The following is a 17,497-nucleotide window of genomic DNA, read 5'->3' on the forward strand; positions in this document are numbered from 1 at the left end:
TCCATTATTATTACTTTTTAATTGATAGTTCGATGAATATCCTATAAGTACATATTATTTATTAGCTTATAGAATATAACATACATTGTTTTTTTTTTATTCCATAGATAATTATTATGAGCTATGTAAATATTTGCAATTGTTGATTTTTCATACTGTATATATTAAAAGAATAATATAACATTTTATTAAGGCGTAAAATTGTTATTATACATAAAATAGCGTAAAAAGTGTATTTTTATTCGTCCGCATAAAGATTATGTAAATAGTTTTTAATAATTGTAAATAAAAATACATTATTATAGAACAACCAATAAAATTGTTTATCTCAAAATTCAATATCTTTACCAAAAAATGACAGTGTATTTTGTTTCGTGCTACTTCTCCAACCTCTGACTAAACTGAGTATTACTGATATCGATTTATGGATGTAAGTTTCTGAAATAAAAATAATATATGTAAAAAGCATTGCAAACCACAACATATATTTTTAACCTATATACCAATTAAACGTATATTACGTTAAATAGTTGCATTATTTATTTCAATTATGAAAATATTTTATACGACATAGTTAAGACAACGATTCGCTTTGACTTCACACGATGCGCTGAGTAATAAGATATGTTTTAGAGAAACCATCACACTATAAATAACATATTTTTATATAACTTAATTTACATAACATCGTCTTACTTCTAGTTTCTGAAGACGTTGGAAATAAATGTCTATTAGTAGAAATAATGAAATTGTTTCCATTAGCTCAATTAAACATACAGACACTTGAATGATAGCAACTTTAATTTATAATATTATTTAATGATGGTTGAATAAATTTGAACAACATTTTTGTTTCTGTGTTAGAAATACGTCTAACTAGAAAAAAAATAGTGACTGTCTATGGGATAATCTTGATGGACTATGTTTGAGTAGCGTTAATGATTTTTTATTTTATGGCTTAGAGAGGCGAACCAATGGCCACCTGATGTGCAAATGTCACCACTGCATATGTTATGTCCCTAGTCCCTGTAGTTATACTGTCTGAAGCACCCTTCAAGCGGAAACATACTACTGTAGTATTGAAAATATTGCTACGTGATGGTAGAACAAATTAAACTAAAAATAATGAATATTAAAGACATTTAACCCATTATAGTAGAGTCTGTATAGTTAGGAAATACTTCATGATAAGGTTTAACGACAAAAACCAAGTCGGTTCCAACGACTCCTGAGATATAATCACTCAAAGAACCAGCGACGCGCTCGTCACTACTGCCTTGATGAACCTTTAAAATTTAGTTTCATTAATGATTAATTTATAATCATATTCTTCTAAATACATAATATGATGAACCGGATCTTTCATTTTATGTATTATAACTATTGTTACTTCCGTTGGATCTTCTGAATAAATAAAATAATTGAATAGCATGTGGTCGTAGAGTATGCTTCTTCAATTATATTATATTTACCTAAAAAATACTCATCATTTCTTGGAATTTTATCGAGAATATGTAATAGAAGTCATACGAATATGTTGGGACAAATTTGCATCAGTTTCTAACTAAGTGTTTTAAAATCTGAAACCTCGTAAAGCCTGCCATCGGGGAGTCTTGCGTGTCTTGCGGCGTATTCTCCGATTTCTTGTAACGAATGATAATTACTTGGCTGACGTAAAGTGTATCGCCAAGGGTACAAAATAAATTCCTGTAAATATAAAGAATGTTCTTAATATTATGTATATATATTTCTAATTTTAGCATCAGGTCGAAGTTACCCTCTAGATAATAACACGTGTTCCCTTTTTTTACTATCAATAGCTTATGGGTCCTGCAAGTAATTTTCATTCAAAATATAATAACTGTACTTTTTTTTATTTTTTACGCTTTTATTCCAGTGACTATCGTAGTTTAACTTAAAAAAATAGTCGATAAAAAATTATATTTAGATTTTAGAACAGATTTTAAAGACCAAGACGATCTCAAAGAGACGAAATTCTATAGAGATACAAATCAAATAAAAAATACAAATCTAGGATAAATCAGGCAAAATTTGTAAATAGTTAAATCAAAATTTACTCAGACCAAATTGCTATGTGACACATTATTAATTCTAGTACAGATTTGAACCCCATTAAAACATGCTATTTTAAATAAAACAATTATGGTTAGAGTTTAGTGATTAAATTACCATCTAAAATATACTTCAATGTCTCATTTTCAAATATGGATTAAAATAATCACTATAAGTATCTCCCTATATATATATATTTTAATACATATACTATAAGTTTTAGTAATCGAATAATAACAAATATGAAGACTATTTTAATAATTATTTCTTTGTATAATGTTGTTTACACCTTTAAAGACGTATCATTTTGTATGTTACCCAACAGATATTAATTTTAAGTGCTTAGTGATATGTTGATGGTGTAACTTTTCCAATAAATAAATTTGCTTCACTGCCTCAGTAGGTTTAAATTATGATTTAAAAAAAGAGGAATGGCGGGGACTTATGAAAATGGCGGTAATTTGGTAGATGGTACGATAATTCGTTTGACTCGATTTTGTTGTAAGATAATTAAAAATTGTAAAATAAGTCATATATAAATAAGTAAGATACAATACATATTTATAAATATATATATATATTATAAATATGATACAGTTACTTTTTTAGGTACAAAACTGGCATGCAAATGTATGGCTAGATGCAATATGTCGGCAAGCTTGTGCACGTATTCCCGTATCGCCTGTGCTTCTGCCGTAGAGAAAGGCTTTATACCCGGGTAGTATTGCGAGCAACGAATCGGTGTTTTGCGTACGTCATCTGCAATATAAAAATTTGATTTTATCGCTGCTTTATGGCCCGTATAAAACGATATCTTACTGATATATTGATATTTGTGTTATTGACATTGATGATACTATTATGTTTATCGTTTTTATTATAAAACAATAAATTTGTATCACATGCACTTTATTTAAGTAATAAAAACTCTAGTGACACTAAAATAATAATTTTAAAAACACGCTAAGCCTAATCTATACTTCACTTAAAATATTCTTGACTTAATTAAAGAACTTGTGACACAGTTTACCTAATATGATTACATATTTACTAAGGAAAATCAACTTCTATAAGTCAACCGTGCTGTGGAGAAATGTAACAACCCACGCACGAAGCAATAATAGAAGTCCTTAAGCTAAAAAAAAATAATTTTTGTTTTTATAATACTTTGTAGCAACCCCGTTAAATTATTGTATGTAACTATATTTTTTTATATTGTTTTAAATACATTTCATAATATTTTTAGTGTAATAACTTTGCTTTTAACATTTAAATCTTAACAACTTTTATTAGAGCTTTTATTTGGTTCATTTCTGCACACAAGGTCCAATTATTTCAGAAAAAAAATCACCTTGCCAGTGATATGCAAAGTTACGATTAATGTTAGTTCCGAAGCATAGTTGCTCCCCTGATTCCTTGTCGACATTCTTATGCCATTCGACTGGTTTAGTTTTCGTTCTAACGGAGATGTTGCGTGACCACTCTATAGCGTCTATTGACGTATAATCACGAAGACTCGTCGTAAAATTAAGTCCGTCTGGGTTCGCTATCGGAATTAAATACCTATAATAAACGATTTTATAAATATTACGCTTATTAATCTGCTTTGTGCCAGATACTGTTGTATTTTTTCGTATTCTGTATATTTTTTAAGGGCCTCCATGTTTAAACTATTTGAATCTAGTTGATAATGAAACTAACTTCGGGGGAACAGATTATTTAGTGATAAACAAGTCACGTTCATAATATATTCCGGAAGTAACTTTAATTTTTTCTTTGTAATAGGTATTTAGTAAGTAGTCACTTTTGCCGATGGAAATTGAGGCTCTAAGATGTACTAACACATCGTCTTCTCTAGCCACCCTTGTGCCTGTTGTTATACTGGCTCTTTCCGGCTTCAAACCACAAAAATACTAAGTATTGCGGTTTGGCAGTATAATATTCGATGAGAGGGGAGTATTGGTAATACCTACCCAGACTAAGTAACGATTTTCAAACATTACTGTCAATGAGATCTTGGCCATATAAATTTGAATCCTACGTACCTATAAAAGTATGAAGACTTATTCTTAATAATTATTTAATTATTCGTTTTACCAGTCATAATCGTTAAAAAACGGTGTTTGGTACGTTGTGTCATAAAGAAGTTTGTCAGTTAATTCAAGTATACTATTTGATCCAGCCCACACCATTCCATTAATTGCTGAAAAATATTCGATAAAAAGTTTAACATTCCATATTATGTTCTAAAAAGTAAAACCAACCAGTATTCAATCTTGTTAAAGTTTGATTCTCGGTCTAGGTATATTTGCAAGCGATTAATGATATATTACTTCCAATTATGAGTATTCCAGGCTTCTTGCTGAGCGTGTCACTATGCAATTCAATAGCTATAAGACTATTATTGGCAGCAGTGTGTGGAGTCAAATGCACCACTTCCACCATTTCAGGGTCTTCCATGGCCATGTGTTGCACTACATTCAGCATAGTCTCGTAATCAATATACCCTTCATATTTCAGTTTATTACCGATACTTCTAATCCTTCTCATTTTAGTACCCGATCTATATATTTAAAAATATTAACTATACATATATATATATCAGTATATTTAGTTTAAGTAACAATGGAAAAAATAGTATTGTAGTATTAAATTAATTTAAAAAAAAATGTTAACGTACTGTTCGAAGTTTCGTGGTGGGAATAAAAACATGAACAAAATTCCCAGAAAATATATAAATCCAACTATATACACTTTTAAATGCAAAAACATTGTACAAATATATCAATAGTATTTATCAAGTGATAGACATCAATCAAAGAATATATGAGCTTCGTACATATCAACCACGTTTTTTTTGCAAATATATTTAAAAAAAATGTTTCCATTTGCAAAAACAAGTTATAAATCGTAACTTTGTATTTTAATTTCATACAGGAAAGAAATTGCCTGTATAATTACATGAATATGGTAAAATATGTCTTTCAATAAAATAAATATGTAAATAAACGTTAATCATATACAAATCATTTTTCTGGTGACGTTCTTTAGTTCATAGTATTCTTTTTCTAATATGGCCTCTGACAAGACAACAGCTTGTACTGTCAAAATATGATGGAAGACTATTTTTTCTTATAATGAATTTGAGTATATTTTTGATAATATTAGGCTTTACAGAATTGGTATATAGTTCAAGCGTTAATAGTACGAAAGATGATTCTTGTCACGTTTGTACCCTATCATGTAAGGCTTAGTAAATGTGAATTTTGTGTTTCATTTACATGTGTGAGTGCAAACATTTTTAAATCTTTTATAGATTTTCGTCGTAAACGAGCAATCTCAGAGTATACGAGGTGGTACTCTAATTTAGAAACAACACAAGAATTTATCGTTAAAGTTTTAGACGACGATGTATCTACCGCCAATAAACCAATTGCGGCTGTGAATATCCAACCACTTACTAAAGCTCAAGAAAAAATTATTATTGGTGGAGCTGTAGTACCATCGCCAACTACCGAATTTACTTTAGATCCTTCAAAAGAATATACACGATTCATTCCTCCGACTACTCTTTCTGTAACAAAAATTGATGGTAGCATTATATTAGCACCAATAAAACCATATAGTAAAGTAATACCACCAATACGACCAAAAGGTACACTAATATTAATTTCAAATAAAATTATTGTAATTATATAATCTCTTAGGTAATTATTACGTTTATTACCTTATAAGGTATTGAAATTAAACACGGCTCTGGGCGACATCCACAGCGTGATGAAAGTCCTCCCGCTAGTCCTAAATTTCTACCAAGGTCTCAAACACATATAGGACGACAATATGCGCCTATAGCACCGGTATCCTTTACGCGTCGTCATACAATTGGTCCGCTTACTCCACGTACGGTGGACAATTTCGTAAGTAAACATATACGTATATTATATTGATAAAATAATAAATAGTAACGTATTAGTTCTTGCACGGTCGAGCTCGACGATATCAATCATTAATTTTACACGATAAAGTATCTGGGTATTAGATCTCGGTTCTCACAATTTATTCATACTACAAAAAAAGGAGAGAGAATTGTTGCTACTTACTATGTTAGTATGTAGTAAGTAGCAAGTCCATATTCATAAAGATAAGATTATAGTTTCCATTTTTTTTAAATTAAGTATATTTTATATTTGTTACCTAATGATAGTTTTGTATGGTTATAGATATTGCATAAAACAACATTGAGCCCTACAAGGACGTTCTCTTATCCAGATATTGTAATGCCTACGAGAACGTCATCCTTTAGGAATTTGTTTACTTTTGAATATACCTCAGAATTATTTGATAATTCAAAGCCGTCGCGAACTACTCCATCGACTCAAATAAACCCTCATCGCACATCTTTAAGAGCCCACGAAGAAGTAGATGATAATGAAGATTCTAAAACTTTTGATACTGAAGATAAAATGAAAACTAATCAACATAAAAATATTTATTCAACCAATAAGACTTTTGAAAAAGAAAATCAGTTATTTTACAATGATTTATTTTATAATGGCGATGATGAAACAGAAAGGTCTAAAAGTCAGAAAAGTAAAGATAATATTAACTTAGTCAAATCTGTCAAAGAAGCATCAGAAAATTTTATGTACGCCGATATTTCAACTAATAGTAACGATAAAGACGAAGCAGGCCGGAATTATGAAGAAGAAGATGAATTAGAGAATGAAGTAGTTAATATAACTGCTAAATCGATATTTGGAGTTGCAACTATAAAAGTTTCAGATAGCGTAAAAAATATTTCCATTGAAAAAAAACGTCCAATTTGCAGCGTCTTAAGATCGAATCCCCTTTCTTTTAGTTCACCACTATCTTTACATGAGGTACCCTTTTTTAATTGATCGATCAGATATTTTGTTAGAAATCCATAAATTTGTTTTTAAGCATTGTACCAATTTCGTATTTAGATCAAATACTCTAGTTACTTGTTCAAAAACATCATAGCATTTTGATTATTTACTTTTCATCAGATAGTATTGCAATTAAAACAATGGGCGGAGGAAAGTCCTATTGCTAAACGGCTAGATATTACAAATGGAAATTTTACCGTTATGGAAAATCCAATATATATGATGATTGTTGACGATCCAACTAGCGGCCAAATTGTTTCTGCTAAAAAAACTGTCATGATCGTTGCAGGTATTGGTGAAATTATATATTTATAAATAAACTGATGTTATTTTAGATTAAAATAAAATAGTTACTTTGTAAGACTTGATATAAACTATTTATACTAATAGTATTATAAATGCAAAAAAGCTGTCTGACTGTCTGTTTCTCTCTCACGGCCAAACCATTAATCAAAATTTAATGAATTTTGCTATGAAACAAGCTTGAACCTTGATTTAAAAACTTGTTGATAAAAAATTGACTGCAATAATAAGATTGTTACAGGGATTCAGGGAAGAGATCACCATGCAGTAACGGCTGCAATGTATGTTTTATATCAACTCATTGAACGCAGTGAGGCTCGCGCCGATCTACTGACAAAATTTCGTTTCTGGATTATTCCTGTTTTTAATCCTGATGGATATGACTATTCGATGACATTTCCACACGTAAGATATCTAGCATGTTTTTTTATAGAACATTTTAAAATCTTGACTTTATAACAAAAGTGTATGTTCATTATACAACAAAAACTACTACTTACTTTTTTAATCAGTTAAATCATTTAGGAGCACCTCGCTGGAAGTTTGCGTTCATAGAAAATCGATATCTTTTTTATTACCTACTACGTCCTATAATCTTATAAAGGACGTAGCCTGAATATACTGATGATAAGTGTGGTATGCGTGTGCGCACTTATAAAATTATTAACACTAATGATAAGTGTGATATTGAAATTATTGAATTTTACTGTGATAAAAAATAATACTTATCTAAAAATTACCATAAAAAAATCATTTATCTTACGAATAGCCTTGATAACAACATTCTTACCATGACGATACTGATAAAATATAGATTATTCAAATTGGATAATTATTAAGAAAGATACCATTAATTATTGCTATAGGTAAAAATGTTATGTCAGCGGAAAACGATTGTGATAAACTTTTTGCTATTTTATACTATACTTCTGCTAACAAATTAAATTTGAACAGGTGAATCATTGTAGTATAGTTAATTTATTTTATTATTTAGGTTATTTACAATAACCCATTACTGAGCAAATGTCGACTGTAATGTTAAGAAAGAAGTACTCTTATAAATTAATATTATGTACTCTCATAATGAGAATAATTTGCGTGCGACGGTTATGACAACGGTTCGCAGCATTTTCTTTGGATATTTTTTATATTATCTAAATGAAAGACACAATAAATATTATTTGGAAAATAAATAAATAAAATTTTACATTCGAAGGGTGGTGGCGCATTGGCGATGTAAGGAATGGTTAAAATTTATTTCCAATGTCTATGTGGTGACCACTTTCCATCAGGTGACCCATTTGCCGTTCCGCCTATCTATTTCATAATATTTAAATAACATAGTACATTGAAATGTTACATTTCACCTTGCGTTTCTCATAGGACGCAATTTTATTTTAGGGATATACACATATCGGCGTCAGTAGAAGCTTAACCTCAAGTGTGTGGGGTTGCAGCCCTTGCCCCGCGGCCGCCATCTTAGAAAAAGGGATGCAAACGCCTTTTTCACTATTTCTCTGTAACTTATCTTACAGAAAATTTTTACAGACATAATTGGTAGCAAATCGCCTTGTCTACAATTATGTTTATATTACTTTTCACTGTAAAATTAAAAATAGAGAATTTATACGTATTAAAGTGCAAAAACTTCTTTTAAAAAAAATCTTTTTTGCTTTATAACTTTTTGGTTTTCATTTCACAAAAAAATAACATCAGATAAACTTTGTAGGGGATGTCTTGACGAAGATTTTCCTTTACAGTTTTTTTTTTAATTTTACCACAATGGAATGCAAGGTACGGGCCTAAAAAAATGTAACATTTCAATGGACTCACAGCATCAAGTTATTGTATATTAATGTATAAGGGTGATCCTTCACTGGCTGAACTCGCTTGTAATGTAACAATTTACGATTCGATTTTGAGCATTCACTTGCAGTCGAGTCAGTTGTTTTTACAAAGTCGGATTAAGCGATCATATTGATACGATTATGTTATTTAAGTGAAAAAAGCAGAAGAAACGATGTTGGTGTCACAATTTATTTCAAAATAGGCGAAGTTTATTAGGATTGACATTGTAATACTCAGTTCTTCTCACCGAGTTACGTTATGCTCAAATTTGAACTGTACACGTCTTCTATATTTTTCTAGAGCGAATGTGAATATGGCAGTGGCGGTATTATATAATAAAAATATGGAAATTAAAAAAGAGAAGTTACACAAATATTATTATAAATGTTGATTCCTAATGCATCCAAGTAACATCGGTTCGAGGTCGATTAAATTTAAAATTTTGTCTTTCTCTTATTTTTCCTCCGTAGCGAAGAGAATGGTCTAAGAATTTACGGCAGTCTTGGGATTCTTGCAAAGGACGTGAATCGTGTCAAGCATGTGAAGATTTTGGTCTTAGATGCACGATACAGCCCTGTTATGGTGTTAATCTCGATCGCAATTTTGAATATCAATGGATACCCCGTAAGCAATTCCTTACGCAAAAAACTATTATTATGATTTTATTATTCTTAACTATTGTACCAAATAGAGAATTATGAAAAATAGGATATATAGGTAAGTATTTATTCGTCATATCGTTTCCAATAGAATTGTATAGTCACATACATTTTATGTTAAGAAAATGAGTACCACAAGCATTAGCTTCAACAACCATTAAGTTGGCAGGAAACTAACCAGGAAAAGCGTTCGCAAGAAAAGTTGACGACAGCAGGCTGTAAAAATGAGCCATATTATTTCTAAAACACTGAACCGATACCATTAAAAGGGGACAAAGATACGGCTATGGTATTAATAAAAAAAAACATTGATGAATGTTTGTAAATTGCATTATAGCAGAAGAGCTGCGCGCTGAACACCCGTGTGGGTCGCTGTACGCGGGCCCTCGGCAGCTGAGTGAAACGGAGACATACGCCTTAACGCACTTCCTTCACGACCAACGGTCACCGCTTTACGCCTTCATTGCATTTAAGGAGGGCGATGTTCTTGTGAGACTTTCTAATATCACTATATCCTCTTTGTCAAATCAATAAATGTGCAAAAAGTATACTTTTGTGGTAACAAAAAAAACCTCTTATAAATTTTAAAATGCGAATTTAAAAATATAGTTTATGTTAAAGTTATAGATGTTGTACGTATTTTTTTTTAATATACAAAATATAATAGCTGTTGTTATATTATGGTTGGCTTATATTTCCACATTTAACACTTTTTTAGAGATTTATTTACGGAATACTATAATAGTTAAAAGAAATTAATCCCCTTTGACATATCTCAACGGTTGGGAGGGCGTTAAGCTTTTATGTCGATTTTTTTTCTTAAATATTAACAATGAAGCATAAAATAGGAACACAATGCTATTCTAAGTCAGGCCGCAGGTGTTAGGTTTCAAGTTCTATTTTCCTGTTACTCCCTTAGTCTTCCGAACAAGTCTCTCATATTATAACAATTATTTGCATTCGGTCATCTAAGCTGCTCAGTCAAAATGTCAAACCCTATGTCAGACTTGCAGTTTTTTATAATTACTAAATGCATATTAAATTTTTTTTCTAGGGTATATTGTATCCTTATTCGCACACTAATAAAAGACGAGCGCTGGACCATATTCACGTAAGTATATTTTTTTTAGGTTCTTATTAATGTATGTATCTTACCTCACGTAAGGCACCGGTGGTGCTGTGGGCAGGTCCACATGGAGTAGCCACCAACCAATACTCTACCACGTTTGTACTGGTTTGTTTTTTACCGGTTAAAAGAATGAGTCAACTCTTTTTTTCCTTGTACTTTTTTATAATATATGTATAGGAGGACGAACAAATAAGCCACCTGATGGTAAGTTTTCACCACTACCCATAGACAATGTCACTGTAAAAAATATTAGCCATTCATTACATCGCCAATGCGCCACAAACCTTGTGAACATTTATGTTATGCCCATTGTCTCTGTAGTTGCACTGCCTCACTCACCCTCCAATTTTATTACAATATAACCTGTAATTACACTATTTTATAGTTTATCTACAGGTAAAGGGATGTTACATCTTTATCCCATGACAAATATTATTTTGATCGTGTATATATTGGTTTTTACGTTTTGCCGTGCCAGTATCTATTGGTAAAGGTGGCTAATTACCATCAGATCGTTTGCCCGAAAAATATACAAAAAATGGTCCCTGGAAATTATAGTACATTTATATCAAATGTTTCCTATAACGCATATATTGTAGAGACCACGTGCTTCACGAGCTGCTTCCGCCGCTTTCAGTATAAGCGGTCGTATGTACGTTGCAGGACAAACGTCGGAATTTTTACGTGAGTTATGTTAATAATAGAATTTTAATTGTATTCATGAAACAAAAAGAAGTTCTAAAGTAGGTCACCTAAAATGATATAAAATATGTCCTTACATACATAAATGTAAAATTCAGTTGCGACACCTTATCTTGTTTTGTCATCTAATCTCGATAAACTTTTAACGACGAATATTACATTTCATTATACATATACGTATATTTGGGTACATTTTATGCATAAGTTGATATAATAATACAATTATGAATGCGTAGTACTTACTTTTTAAAATTTCGCGTCGTAAAATAAGCTTAATTAAAATGTTTAATGTATGTATTGCAATTAATTACATTTAAATTAATTTTAAATGTATGTTTAAGTCATATTTTATGAATTTGTATTTAAATCAACTGCAATGTATAAATAATCGTCGTCGCGGACATTTTTTTAAGCTCTGCAGTTTATAATCTGCAGGCGGATAAAGGCCTCAATGTTGTGTTGTAATGAGAAACACCTAAGGGCCCGTCTGAGCATGGGATTTTACCTACTTCCTACAACCTTATAAACTTTACCGGTTTATGATGCAGATTTTGATTTAAAACTGAATATTTGTCCGCGACTATAAATGATAATTAGGTATTACAGTAATATTATCATATATAATATAATCTTTCTAATTACTTCAGCACAAAAACGATTAAACGAATATTGTAAAGTTAAAGTCCATTACCCACACAGTAATCAGATTTAGATAATCATTGTAAAATTAAGTCATCCAGATTAAGCATCACTTGGAATATTATGATTCTCTGCTTTCTTATATTTAAATGTAACAGTTTTCGGCCACTTCTTTATTTATTTTTACAATTCATTAACTGGCGTAATCTTTAGTAGTTGTATTAAATACAGCTGCTCCACGCAGTTTATTTCAGTTGCGGGTCATAGCGTGTATTGCGTAGTCCACATCCAATCGTTCTCAATAAATAATTTAACCAAAACTAAAACATTTTCAAAACACGTTTAAACAAACACACTCTCAATTTCATTTATAAATATAAATCAAAAACAATTCTTATAATGAATATATGTTTTACAATAAAAGGATTAGCTTGTAAAGTCCGTTTACAATGAAACCATTAAACGTGGTATTTTTGTCCAGCGCTTTATGCGGGCGGCATTGAAGATTGGATGGATGGACATTTGGGAATAGACAATACCTACACAGTAATGATGTTTCGACCCATCGATGTTCAAAACTCTAAACTTGCGATGGAGGTAAATTATTTGTCTATCTTATATATACAAACGTTTACACTTCTGATATTGTATATTTTTAACATTCGTAATTATTCATTATAGAATTTGATAAAAAATGATGTCATCGATGATCGGTCTTCGTAAGCAGTTTTAATAATAAAATCATCTTTCTTACAGCGTGTCGTGCACGAAGCCTACGCAGCCGTAGACACCTTACTCCTGCAAAGCATAGAGCCAGTCGCTCAGCCTCATCTCACACTGACTAGATCTAGGGCCTCACAATCAGTTGTTCCTTTAAAAGGCTGTGCTATCATAGTAATTTTCGCTATACGATACATTAGATATGGTTAAAAAGGTTGCTGAATCCCGATTGTGGTTGTGATATCAGCTAGGAACTAAGAGTTTGTCTTCTTATTCGTTGTCTTTAGCAATTATAGGACTGATTATGTATATTCATTATCATAAATAAATTAAACTTGAATAATTAAAGTTTATGTATACGAAAGTCCGATAGTATTGGCCTGGAACTGAATTGTTTAATAAATATTTTAGATCATAATACGAAATGTCGCTTTAGTAGTTTTTTTCTTACTAAATATTTATAACAAATAAAAAAACCTTTTCAATAAAATCGATAGTAAGAAATAACAAATACGCAGTTCAATCTGCAATCAGTGCAGTTTTATCAGGAAAAAAGATTTGTGGTCACGTACGTCGAATTCGAAACCTTTATAGTTTATTATTATGTATATATTTAATATATACACACTTCAGTATAGCATAGAGTACAGTAATAGTCCTAGAATTAGTATCGTAAAAGAAAAAGTTATAGTGTTTTCAGTGCACTAACTACCAGCTGTTCAAGTGACACGTGACGATGACGCATGATCCCCTTGCTAGGATTTCGCTGACGATATTTCTTTCAACCCTTTATGTCAACTACTTATAAGAAAACTTCAGCCGGCGTACTAAAATCACTAGTAGTATATCATTATTATTATTATTTATAAGCACTTTCCCACACCCACATTGATCAAAGAGGCGTTAGCTGACACTTAGTTCACTAATTATACCAGAACGATCAAAGAAAATAACGAGCGATCGGCGTAAAACTCTACCTAAAATGCAACTCATCTTAAGGACTATATTGTACAAAGTGCAGACATTATGTCAAAAATAATTTCTCCCAATCAACCTTGGGTGTACTTTTTTATTAAGTTTAAAAGTATTCATTTAGTCTTAAGTTGGAAAGCACTTGCCTTGAAAATGCTCATTTACGCTTAGATACTTGGATTGGATTGGTCTATTCCTGAACCACCGATCTGTATTTTTAGTTAAATGGAATTATATCCTCATTTTGGCTTAACGCAATGATAAATGAAGAAGAAAAACGCTTCATGTGAATGGGTTGAATCTCGATGACGTAGGGGTGTAGAGATGTAGCTCTCGTGACGCCTACATGTCCGATGGGTTTTTTTTTTTAATTTTTTTATTTTAGGGAAACAAGCAACGAGCTTCATATGGAGGTATATCAGGTAGGTAAATATTCTTAGAAGTCATCAAGTTACGAAAACGTTTTTTTCTTGACCTACCCTACAAGTAATTACATTGATTTTAAACGTGAAATAATTTATAAAATCTTTATCGAATCGGATATTTTTAATGTTTTTAGATATATATCTTGAAATAGAATAATTTAGCCCTCAAAAAAGATTAAAATGGAAAGAGTTTTTAAAAGAATATGTGTATTAAAAGAGGAAATGTAGCTTGCTATATTTCTCAGAATCCTCTTATATATATGTCATACAAAAAAATAAGTAACAATTAGCTTTATTTCAAAAGTCAAGTCAAAGTATTTATGTCTTTAAGTGTATGAGTCACTTCTATGTATTTACGTTGCATATATTTATCGTTTTATATATATCATATACCCATTATATAGGTACCACATAGATACAGATGATAATATTTTTAATTAATTATATTCAGATAAGATGAAGAGAAAGATAGTAAAATCAATGATATGTAGATTAATGTCGAATAATGTATGAGTTACTGTTTTGGTAACATTTCATCAATTGTGTTAATAATAATCATGATAATCTGAGACAGATAAGATTTTGTCTATAAATGTACCGTGGAGTTAGTTAAAGTATCTTGCCTTGACTTCTGAAAAATATCTGAGTTCTGGCCTTTGTCCTACTATGGGATATTGGTAATATATTGCTTCAATGTTAAGAAGATAAAAAAATAATAAAATGTAATACGAGCAACGTACTAAATTTTGGCTACCGTAGTCAATCTTAAAGACGTCTCAATGATGATAAGGAGATATTACTATATATGTATGTGCGCAAATGCAGATCCACTGTCTATTCTGTTAGTTTCATCATCCAACTCGTCGGGAGAGAGGTAAGGCGCCGGACGAATAGCATTACGAGTTTTCGAGGCACAAAAGTGTTAATTTTCAAACTTTGTGTTGCTACTGAAAACTTTTTGACTGGAAAATCTAATAACATATTAACCAAGTAAAACATATTATTTTTTCTGTTTTAGCTAGCTACATCTGGCAACATTGAATGATTGAAGGTTTTCGGTGTCTTATGTAAGACCGGGTATCCTCAGAAAAGTTAGGCAATTTTTTTTACAGCTACCCAGGAATGACGCGTCAAATAATAAATACAGAAACTTTTAACCATTCTTATCATGGATGTTTTTGAGTTCCATTAAACTTTTTGTAAACCTTATAGATAAAACAATGTAAAATATGTATACGCTACTTTACAATATTTATGGCATTTCCTATTCGTTTCACAAAGTTGTAAAAACTATTGGAAGTAATTGATATAAATGAACAAAAGTACATGTGTTTACATAATTATACAGTTTTGCTAAGTTATACCTAAGCTCGACGTTGAGCAATATTTAAAAAAAAAGTGTTAATTTTGGCTTTAAGAGCGATGGCTCGACAACTGATGCCAAAATGGCGAAACACAGACATACATATAAACTATGCATGGGAGAATTCATAGAATGCTATAGGATACATTTTGAATAATTTTTATTTTCGTAATGCAAAAATAATATCCTTTTTTATGAGTGGTCTTTGTGATATTGTAGATTTGCTGATGAGCAGATACTTTTTTAAATTGTCAGTAAAAACAATTGAATCTAAGACGAAAATGCGGGATTATCAATTAAATAAAAAACTCGAAGCGACGAGTATGCTAATTTGCTTATGCTTTTCGGTTATCCGTAAAAAAATAGTTATGTTACTGTTTACTGTTTATATTATGTTTACTGTTTTTACAAAAATATTAATATTTGAAACAGGAACATAATGTTGTGGTGAAAACAAGCAACAAGAGTAAACAAAAAAAAACATTTCGAACGAAGTAAGGAACGAGTAAATTATGAATCAAAGTCATTACTTTAAAATATGATTCAATTTATTAAAATCCAACATTTTCCTTGAGTTTGGTGTGTAACTACTTCCTAGAATTTTCCGGAAACACAATGTGTGTTTTTTTTCAATATTTTTGCTACAATTATTAATTTTCTAAAAATCCAATGATTACGTTTTTATTGAAACCGGGTCCAATATTCCTATGACTATTTTTTACCAATTTCTCAGAGTTTCGGACTTTGGAGCATTCATGCATGGTTGATACTTGAAATATTGACTACATATAAAATCTTTGAAAAAATACTTATTCTTGCAAAAAATGTATCAACTATATTTATAAAAACTTGATATTCATCTTATTTAAGTTATTTAAATATTTCTGGCATATTTTAATTACAATAATAATCACTACATTTCGTATCGTGCTAAAACTGTTTTAAAAACCCTTGACATCGACTACGTAATAAAAAAATACATGTAGTCGTTATCTGACCTTGGATTTGAGAAAAAAGTTATGCCACAAGGTTATTTATTAGAATTTGCATTTAATCATTTTGTAGTACCGGAAATATTTCCGGAATAGCATAGGTACTGTCAATTTGTTGATTCCGTTTTAAATGATATAAAAATTACCTTATTTAATTTTAATATGTTGTTTTTTTTATGTTTATGTTATATTAACAAACAATCAATTTGAAAAAAGTGTGTAACTTAGGATACCTGAATTTACGAACGGTGGGACGGTGCGATGCACGCTCCCATACACATTTTTTCCATTTTGTAGAGCTACGTATGTAGTACTTGGACGGAGCTACAACAAATGGACACCGCATTGGTCTTGACTCTTGTTGAATGAAATAATGACACAACATATTAAATATGATACTTTCTACAATTCAATGAAAAAATATATAGTTATAACTAATAATAACTAATGTTATCATGACAGGATAAATAGCCACGAGTTTTTTCAAGGCGTAAATCTTTTAACCAATCTCTTACTGATGTAATTTTCCTTCTAAGCATCAAACAATAAAAAAAATATTTTAAGTGAAATTCTATTCTATTCTATTCTAATTCGAACCTAAAATCTTTATTCTGTTTAAAATATATGTAACAGTTTTTCCGATAACCATAACTCAGGCCTCAAAAGAACCGCCAAAAACTCAACGGTTTTTTTTTGTTATTGATTATAATCAATATTATAATAAAATGAATAACATTATATTTTTACTAGAAATATATAATTCGT

At 30.5% G+C, this 17,497-nt stretch overlaps 2 protein-coding genes across 2 annotated transcripts; one reads left to right on the forward strand and one right to left on the reverse strand.

Annotated features, from left to right (window-relative positions):
* Positions 1-149: 149 nt before the first annotated feature.
* On the reverse strand, positions 150-4,869 carry LOC113394987 (zinc carboxypeptidase-like). The gene is made up of 8 exons (XM_026632492.2): positions 4,754-4,869; positions 4,407-4,636; positions 4,171-4,276; positions 3,425-3,636; positions 2,675-2,832; positions 1,588-1,707; positions 1,148-1,286; positions 150-438 (listed from the first exon to the last, which is right to left on the reverse strand). Exons 1-8 carry the CDS (start codon positions 4,843-4,845, stop codon positions 329-331), a joined length of 1,167 nt encoding a protein of 388 aa, XP_026488277.2. The 5' UTR covers positions 4,846-4,869; the 3' UTR covers positions 150-328.
* Positions 4,870-5,132: 263 nt separating this feature from the next.
* Positions 5,133-13,383, forward strand: LOC113395125 (uncharacterized). Its single transcript, XM_064215825.1, has 12 exons — positions 5,133-5,316; positions 5,390-5,728; positions 5,809-5,990; positions 6,294-6,953; positions 7,101-7,269; positions 7,525-7,688; positions 9,602-9,755; positions 10,128-10,279; positions 10,845-10,901; positions 11,519-11,603; positions 12,742-12,857; positions 13,017-13,383. The coding sequence occupies exons 1-12, from the start codon at positions 5,211-5,213 to the stop codon at positions 13,188-13,190; spliced, it is 2,358 nt and encodes a 785-aa protein (XP_064071895.1). The 5' UTR covers positions 5,133-5,210; the 3' UTR covers positions 13,191-13,383.
* The last annotated feature ends 4,114 nt before the right edge of the window (positions 13,384-17,497 follow it).

This window comes from Vanessa tameamea, chromosome 9 (genome assembly GCF_037043105.1).
Source record: "Vanessa tameamea isolate UH-Manoa-2023 chromosome 9, ilVanTame1 primary haplotype, whole genome shotgun sequence".
NCBI classification, from domain to species: Eukaryota; Metazoa; Arthropoda; class Insecta; order Lepidoptera; family Nymphalidae; genus Vanessa; species Vanessa tameamea.